The sequence below is a fragment of the Drosophila bipectinata genome, chromosome 2L (genome assembly GCF_030179905.1).
Source record: "Drosophila bipectinata strain 14024-0381.07 chromosome 2L, DbipHiC1v2, whole genome shotgun sequence".
In the NCBI taxonomy this organism is placed as follows: Eukaryota; Metazoa; Arthropoda; class Insecta; order Diptera; family Drosophilidae; genus Drosophila; species Drosophila bipectinata.
Genome location: NC_091736.1, coordinates 8,245,459 through 8,255,141, shown reverse-complemented (window position 1 = coordinate 8,255,141; position 9,683 = coordinate 8,245,459). Strand labels below are relative to the sequence as shown.

The 9,683-nt window shown below is 36.5% G+C and overlaps 1 protein-coding gene across 1 annotated transcript; it reads left to right on the top strand.

Moving 5' to 3' along the window:
* The first annotated feature begins 15 nt into the window (after nt 1-15).
* Nucleotides 16-467, top strand: LOC108133326 (uncharacterized). Its single transcript, XM_017253184.3, has one exon. It carries the CDS (start codon nt 55-57, stop codon nt 391-393), a length of 339 nt encoding a protein of 112 aa, XP_017108673.2. The 5' UTR covers nt 16-54; the 3' UTR covers nt 394-467.
* Nucleotides 468-9,683: the final 9,216 nt, after the last annotated feature.

Sequence of the window (9,683 nt, the reverse complement as noted above, 5' to 3'; positions counted from 1 at the left end):
GGTTCATCTCTCGCGCACCTTCAGTCTATTACATGCAAAGCTCAAGAAAACAAAATGCAAGCATATATCAGCCTTTTGGTGCTGTTGGGAATAATCTATTCAACAATCGCGGCGTCGACTTCGTTTCAGACTATAAATGTGTTTGGAGAAGGAGGGGCTGGAGGAGGAGCCCCTTTAGTTCATCATGCTGGAAATAATGAAGATTGGAGCGATAGTGTTCACGATTCCGACACCGATAAAATTTTGAGAGAGCTCGGAAAACTGGATAATAATCGTGATAACAGCAACAATTTTGGCAACTCAGACGCATCGGACTTTGGATTCGATACGGACAAGCTCGGAGGGGATTCAGAAGAAAGGAGAAGAGGATTCCAATTCATACAGTTTGGATAATAGACCTTTATAAAGTAACTCTAAGGAAGCTGTAAATATTGAAAACAAATAAATTGGCTTCTTGACATCAACAAGTCTTTAAGTTAATTATATTCTAGTCATGTTTTTCATATGAACTAAGGCCATTTATGCTTGCTTTTCATAAGTTGTCAAATAAAACACGACTACTTTATACCCGGTACTCAACTCTTTCACTCACAATTTAACTAACCTTTAAAGTTTAAGCTTTAACAGTGTGGATTCTCAGCAACAAATTTTTGTTGCATACTTTTTTGCTCTTGGACAAAACAACAACAACAAACCACCGGCCGTACTACCAATTCAGTAGGGAAGGAGACTAAAAAGTGTAGACTTGAATACACTAACAAACAATTCTTACTATGTCACTTTAAAAGTTCCTCCAAATTTTTTTTTGTCGCTCTTTGTTATGTATTCATATTAATTGGTTTTATAATGATGTTCTTATAGCGATATATATCTGATCATAACTGCAAGGGTATATCAACCTCGTCTCCGCCCCAAGTTATCTTTCCTTTCTTGTTGAACTCTTACAGATGGTATTATAATTTTGGTCAAAAGTTTGCAACGCAGTGAAGGAGAAATCTGCGACCCTATAAAGTATATACATATATTTATCATCAGGATCCCCTCCTGAGTTGATATGAGCATATCCGTCTGTCTGTTTCTATGCAAACTAGTCTCCCAGTTTTAACGAAATCTACTTGAAACTTTGCATACACCCTTCTTTCCTTTGCACGCAGTATCTTCAAAAATACCAAAGTACTTTTACTAAATACCATTTCTGATCGTTGAGGTTTATGAAAGCTAAAGAATATAGTCGGCCGATCCCGGCCGTTCCGACTTATATACTGCATGCAAAAGAAAGAAAGATGTGTGAAAAGTTTCAATTCGATAGCTTTAAAACTAAAAGTCACACGGACATGCTCACATCAACTTCGGAAATATCTCTTTCACTTCTTTGCCCACTTTTGTCCAAAATTATATTCAATTTTTGATTTTATTTTCATGTTATTCAATTTTCTAAGCCCTCGCACGGCTTCCCCATGAGGTCTTTACCCCCGACTAAGAATATGCAATTTGTTCCCGAGGCTAATGCCCTTTTATGGCTTTCGAGTGTGCTGCATCAGCAAAACCATGGTGAATAGCAGCAAAGACCTTTAAATGGTGCCACCATATGCTTCAGATTCGTGAAGCTGCAGTTCATTATCCCCCCAACAAACGAACCCATCTACCTTACCTGTCCTCTTTGCTGAAGGCTGAGCTAAAGCTATTTAATTTAACATTTTCTTCTCATTTTTTTTTTAAGTACATATGTACATGTCTAAGTAGGTAAACATTAATAAGAATTTTAAACCATTTTTAAAACATAATACTATATTCAAGTACATCAATCGTTAAAGAATCTTTCCGCAAGACAAAGTGTTTCTAAGAACCTTAATATCACACAAAAAAACGAAAACAAAAAAAAAGTAATACCCAGCCATAAATGTATGACAAGCAGTCAAATTAACATTTCAGTCACACAATGACCTTCACCTAGAAGCCATCAAAGCGTACCAAACCCTAGCCCCAAGCCGCCAGGTCTGAAGCACTGTTGGACACCAAAACCAAAGCTAAATCCCAGACCAACTTCAACGCGACCAGATAACATATAAAACCAAAGCCAATTCAAAAACAAATAAACAACAAAATGAGACGAAGCCGAATCAGCCGTTTGCTCAATCGGTCGCGTAATTTAGCTTTTGGAGCCACTTGATTAGCACGCTCTGAGCCAAGTTTAAACGTGGGCTGCCTAACCAAACGGCAGCCGCTACAACAGACCATCCAACCCTCCAAGCCAAAGCTAGTCTTAGCTGGCTATAGAAGCAAAAAAAAAAATAGCTCTGATATTGGCAACGACGGCGAACAGAATTCAGTTAAAGACCGCACTAAAGACTTTGACGCAAAAAACGTGCGAGTACGTGCTGCTGATTAGTAAAACAAACAAATTAAATTGGTTTCTGTTTTTGCTTGCCTTTGTATTATACTAATATTTTTTTTGGCTTTTTGCTAAGAGATACTATAAAGAGAGACCAAAAGAGTTAGCTTACATTTAAAAGAGATCTGCAATACAAAATTGAGGGTAAAATAATGCCATTCAAGTTTTACATAAATATTTAATTAACCCGGACCGGCATTTTAATGAAAATAAATTATCCAGGAAAAGCACGTTCTTTATTTTAATATTTTAAAAGACGCTTTTGAACAAAATATGACTTTGACTTTTGTCACAAGTTTCTGCGATTGGCGACTAAACAGAACTAGAATTGATACGAATTGAATATTTATATAAGATGGAATTTTATAGTCTTGAGTAGCCAAGACGTCTTGTGAATTCTTGGCGATATGACTTGTCCCGTGAAAAGCTGAAAAATTAAAATGCAGGTCGCGGTTTTGACTCAATTCATTATAAGCCGAAGCATTCTCGATCGGAAGGGGTTTCTGTGGGGCTAAGCCCATTACTGGTCACCAGTTGGCTAACTACTTACGATGAAGCTTTTGTATTGCACTTGACAAATTTTACTCCAAATTTTACAAAATTACTCCTAAAAATGTCTCTTTAATAATATTTTTTAAATAATATGTGTTACATGGTACAATATATACTGCCTTAATTCAATCGATACAAAAGTCCTATTTTTTCATTTTTTGTTTGGATGGCATCCTGGTTTCTTTTAGAGTGTACTGCTCCCAGTGACGCTACTCTTACTGCTTTAGTTGCTGCATTGTTCTCGGTTCTCGGTGGCAATCATAACGAACGCAGCATGCAAAACAAGGCACAAGACGCCGTCAGCCAACACACAGAAGGAATCGCAGAATCGTTTTTATGGCCGATGCGTTCCGTGCATGATAATCGAGCTGTGCTCCCAACTGGGTGTCTCTGTGGCTCTGAGGTCCCCGGTCCCTTCTGATTCTTCTCATATCTGATTATGCGCACGCGCCCATAATCAAAGAGTTTGCCCTCCCTCTGGCCCCAAATCCATCCCGTTCTCCTTCAGCTGCTGAGCCGGCGATTTATGATGGATGAAGCGTTGGCAAGTGATTCGCCTTGACGTTGATGCGCCATCAAGGAAAATTATTGCGTGCGCACAATTAAAACTAAAATACAGTTGCAAAAATATCCACCCTCGCCAATAAATGTAGACAATGCAGTGGGCCAAATGCATTAAAATGAGTCACTTGTACTTGGTTCACTGTTCAATTGGGTGCCAAATTGATTTGACTGGTTTCTGGGGTGAAAGGATTTACCTTTCGACATTTAAAAGTAAACTTACAAATATTGGTTAAAAAGATCTTAGAAACAATCAGAAAGGACACAAAATTTAATTTTATATTATTATTAATGTAAATTTACATATGTTTGAAGTGCAAAAATTATGATAAAAGACAATTATTATAATTTTTTTAATAATCGAATGGAATACCATATCAATCGATTATGTTATGTTTTATTATATTTTGTGCAAAGTGCACATTTTTACAAGCCAAGCTCTGCAATTGAAAAAATGCAGTCTATTGCAGAACTATTGTCAGAAATTTGTATTGCGTGCAAACCATGCGTGTAATTTATTTAGGGAAAAATATACTAGGACTTCTAGTGAAGTCCGATAGAAAGAAAACATAATGTTTAGAATATCGTTTCATTATTCTTCTTAAACGCATTCTAATACATTCTAATTATACATACATTCTAATTTATATAGAACTATTCATAAGAAACATAATTTTAGATAGTTAAATTCTCTGTGAATCATCAATACGTCGTATTATCGATTTTATTAGCCAAAAGGAAGCATACGGACCTGAAACACTAGAGATAGATATCTGACAAAACATATTGTTGCCAGAACAATATTTTGGATTCCAGGCCGTGCTTTTCTGGCTTATTTACCAACTGACCCAATGGAGAACAGAGTGATTAACTGACTGACTGACATCAAAAACCAAAGGAATACGTTGAGGCTGTTTATCGCGGACATCAGAGAGCAGCAGCAGCCTTAGTTTCAGTAACAGAAAACACCCAAAAGCCGCAGGCAAGCACGCGTTCTCCAAATATTTATGAGCCGCAAAGATGGGAGTCGGTAAGTAGTACAGGGTGGCCAACGACCTGGGGGGATTTTGGCCAAGTGATTTACTGATTGAGCTTCAAGTAGCTGAAGCAACTGTCAATCAGGGTACAATCAGCCTTCACTTAAAGCCTATAAAAATGTCTGCAGTTAGCGGTATAGCAAAGCCAAACGAATAAAAAATATGTACCAAAAACAAAAAAGTAAAAGTGGCTTACGGTAAAACAATCCCACAGAAAAAGTTTCAAAAATATATGTATATATATGTAGAGCCGCTCCCTAAAATAACCATGGCATAAAGACGCGTGCAAAGACAATTAGTGACCCCAAAAACGTTTCGAAGCTAAAGATTTTTTCTCCGAGTTGATTATTTACGTTTGATATAAGGATGGGGTGGCCCCATATTGTTGTCGGATGCATTTACTAAATGAGATCTTAAAAATTGACGGCTGAATTTTCACTACCTAAATGGCGAAGAAGACGTGATCGAAACGCGTCTGAAGAAATATTTTGTACATTCTGGAGCCTAAAAAAATTATTTTAAGGAGGGTTGTGGCTTTCTTCAAGGGTCTGGTCGTTCAATCTTGGTGTTGATAATTTTTACCTGGTCACAAATAATTTATTATATGTATATTTTTTGCGTTTGATTTTTACCTCTTCTTATTTTGCAGACCTTCGGGAGGCCTAACACAGGTAAAGATGTATACGCATAGGGGTTTTTGTTTTGCCACGAAATGAAACTGTCAATTGATGTCTTCGGCGCCAAACGAGGCGGCTTTCGGTATTTCCTTGGAATTATCTTAATGTGAAATCTTGAACTATGTTTGGGCATGGCCGACAAAGCCTGGCCAACAAATACCTAAGATACTTTTTAATGGATTTCGGTCTTGACATGAAATTTCTGACATTTCCAAAGGCGCATTTAATTGCAAAGTTTTGTAACGTCAACAAGATGTCACTGACATTATTGGCCCAAGGCAGTGGCGTAAACTCAAAATTACAAAAAACAAAACTAATATTCTTTTTCCTAATCTTAAAGTAAATTTCAATCTCAGCAGCGTTGAATCAGTATCCGGTAGTCGGTTTCCCCCTCTTTTTTTGTCAGGGAAACCTTTTTGTGTCTCATCGATTACACATAATTTTCATGTTAATAGCGAATGATAGATGCCAAGGTACGATAAGGAAAACCCTCTTAAACATAAAAATAGTATAGAAATAAAACGGAACGACGGAAATTTAAAATTATATTTGGGAGGCGCTAATCGTATATTCCAGTTTTTGCATTCTCCTAAGTCCTTAACTTCAATCTCATTTATTTAAATATACAATCTAGTTTATGGTATGTAAAATTCTAAGACGACATTAAAATTTAAAACCAGAAAAGATTTCAAAACAGACAAAATACCGACTAAGCTCGAAAGAAACCGTAGTGCTTCGGCAAGAACCATTAAAAAATACCGTGTGTCATGAATCTTAGGTGTGCCTAAATCCTCCCTATGTGCACTGAAATCAGAGACTGACATTTTATTTTCCTCTTTTCTGCTCACAATCCTGTGGTGGTTTTTTTGCATCGCTCGGAAACAGATACGGATGCGGATGTCTGCCATAAACAAGCTCATTAGTAAGCACAATGTGGTGTAGCTAATGTGCATCAAAAGGCAGTCCGCAGGAATTCTTCAAGATTTTGCCTTCGAGCCGACTTTAAAAGTTTAGATCCTATTTTGCCCACAGGAAAATCACAGGACGAACATTAAAAGCGAACTTTTACAGCAGTTTTAAAGTCGTAAACACCCAATGAAATTTTAATGATGCCGGCCAGTTTGTGACCACGTCGACTCTCCCCTGTAAAAATACCACACTGAAGGTAAAGCGTGGTGTAATAAAAATATCACGAACCAAAAACAGTTTGAAATCCTGGCTTCTTTAAAGAGGAAAAATTCAGGGCTTATTGATTTATTTTTGGTCCAAATTTGCTGGCGCTCGTCAGCGACGTTTTAATGGTCCATTGCATTGCCCCAAAGTCCGGGGCATACATACATACATATATACTTATATTTATGCCAGTATGCTCCCGTTGCTGTAAGTCCGGAGTTTTTTCCTTATGAAACCTTTTTTTGTTTTTATGTAAAAGTAATGCTCACAGGCATTCGTTAAATCCTCCCTATTGCAATTTTTCCTGACGCATCATAAGAAATGAGTGCCCTAATTAATACTTAATCAGTTGTACTTGCAACGATAATTATACCCTTGCAGAGGGTATTATAATTCTGGTCAAAAGTGCAATACAGTGAAGAAGACATCTCCGACCCCACATTTTTGATCAGGACCAACTCCTTAGTAAGGTATGCCCGTCTCTCCGTCTATCTGTCCATCTGTTTATAACTCATTGATCGGAAATGCAATATAATTAATATTTTTTGTGTTTGAGATCTTTTCTATTGGTTATACTTTAACCCAACTGATCAAGCCTAACAAATTATCGGGATAGGGATCGGCCGACCATATCTTATAGCTGCCAAATAACTGAATTAGAGAAAACTACCCAATTTTGGTATTTTTGAGGATAGAAGCTTGGGACTTTTTTTAAATTTTGTATTCTAAGAAATTCTCTTTATAATAAAATTCTTTATAATAAAATTCCATGATGCCATATTTAATAATTTAAATTAAAATCGATAGAGTTCATAGCAGCAGGTTGTATTGCGAGCCTTGCTCCAAAGATTTTTTTTTTTTTTTTTCAATAGTGGAATAGATGCGAAACAAATACGTATAGTGGGAAATGTGTACAAAGGTTCGACTCTCATTCGCTTTGCTGGTTTCTTCGTGCTCATTTTGTTCAAAGTTCTCCAAGGCGTATGATTAATCAACGACCAACGACTAATGCACTTAGTGAACAGGGCTATGACATTAAAGCTTAAGTGTTGACCGCACTTAATTTAAAATGCATGTTAAATCGCCATTAAGTTCAAGCAGGAAGTGTTGGTAGCGATATAACAAGACTACAACGCTCTTTTTCTTTGCGACGATATGACCCGGTATGGGCCGAGGTCCAGGGGCATTCCGTAAGCGTTTATTGAACCCGACCGGACCTAATGGAGAGAGCAAGTGGCTCCCATTGTATCATGTCGCAATGCAGCCAAGCGTTGCATATAAATTGCCAAAAATTATGAAGACTTGAACCCCTAACAGGTATGTAGCTCTAATTTCAGGGTTCACATCTCATATGACTAATTACATTTTTTTTTTAATTGTGGCATTTCGTTGCTTTTTGTCTGCGATTGCATTTGTCAGACAGCTGGATTCAAGCTCTTGAACCCGAGCAGCTCGTAAACCAGTCAAAACAATTAAAAACAGCCTTTAAATACAGAGTAACTGACAATCCCCCGTGATTTGCACGATTAAAAGGGGGATCAAAGAATTTGTTTCATAAAAATAAACACGAAAAATACCTATAGGTTTGCATCTTTGACAGTGAGAAATATTTTATACATATTGCCTTACGTTAGCGATAAATGCAATTAAAATTGTTATCCCTAAATTTAAATTTGGTTAAATTTGGTGGTTTAAAAACTTACTTTAAAATAATATATATATATTGTTTATATATATAGCAATTTATATATTCCAAAACAGAAACAACAAAATAATTATTGGTATTTAGTTTATATTGGTTAGTCTTTCGTTTGCGGCTTCACACCACTGGCAACGACTTTGTTCGATTGCAGAGCGCTTCAAACAAGTATGAATGCAACACGATAATGATCTTCAGCGGCAAAGTCACCTTGACCTGGTTCTCCACAACGCCAGCCAAATGGCAACGGCAACAAACTGCAGCTTTAAGATACATATTTCTCAGCCACATGCAGCAGACCAGCAGTAGGCAAGACGAACCGGTTCCCATCTTTTTCTCACTGTGGAAATTACATGATTTTTGCAGGGCTTTACTTTGATACCACCAGCAGGCCAGATACGCATTTTTCCGGCAAGTTACAAAGCTAAAAAGGGTTACTATGGTGTTGTAAAATGTAAATTAATGGGCCAAAATCCTGCACCATTGAGTGTTCCCCTGCACTTCGCCTGCATAAAAATATAAAAAAGCTTGTGACAAACGGTCTGAAGAATCAAGGACCGATAATTAACTTCGGGCTAAGATAATTTTAAAGCTCGTGACTTTAATGAAATTAAATTTTTAATTTAATTTTGAAGTTCTTTTCGTTTTGTTTTTAGATTTTTATAATTTCGACAAAAGTGGCACCTGCAGTGAACTCGTTAAAAGTTCGCGCAAATTTGGTTTGTTTACAAATTTGTTTGTCTGGTGAACGTTTTATTTAATGAAATGGTCACTTCTCGCAAACTAATTTTTTTTTAAGTTTCGGTATCAATCTATTCTAAGGAGCCATTTATATCTATATGTTTATATTTATATCTGCTTCCTTATGGGTTTAATTTAAAGCACACAAAAGTATGCAGCACAACCATTTTTTTAAATTTAAATCAAAATAAATAAAAATTTTGAATCATCCATTTTTAACAACCTTAACAACAGTCCACCTTTTTTTTTACCAATTACATCGCCCCTTTCGAAATACATACATATACCAAACATTTTATACCTTACAATATAAACTTCCTTTTAACGGCAAGGGCAAACACACTTCGGTTTTTCCCGAAGGTATAAAGCTTTCTGCTAATTTTTGTTATTGCCCCCGCCTCGGGCTTGTCGCTGTCGCCCATTAACTTTTACTACAAAGAGCCTCCCTCCTCCGTCAACCGGTTTTGGTAAGCTTAAGCTACAGCATCAACTTCACATCTAATACCAAGTTCAAGGTCGAGTCCGAGACCACAGTGCATCACAAAGGTGTGACTACCCTCACAACCATTAAACCAGAAGCCACTCAGTTAAGTTCTATCCTGCACTAAGCGAATATTGCGACTGTATATCAGAAAAATTGAATAAAAATATATATATATTATTTAATTTATACAAAAGAAATAATAATATGAGAATTTTTTCATATATGTATATATATTCATCCGGTTGAGGGTAAAATACTAGTGTTCAGAATAGAAACAAATAGCTCAAAAAATAAAAATTATATTTTTAAAATTGTTTAATTAAGTATGAGGTTAAACCCGAAGAAAACAAATAAATAAATAGCAGTA

Excerpts from the sequence above, each read along its gene's own strand:
- LOC108133326 (XM_017253184.3), top strand. The coding sequence starts at position 55 with ATGCAAGCATATATCAGCCTTTTGGTGCTGTTGGGAATAATCTATTCA.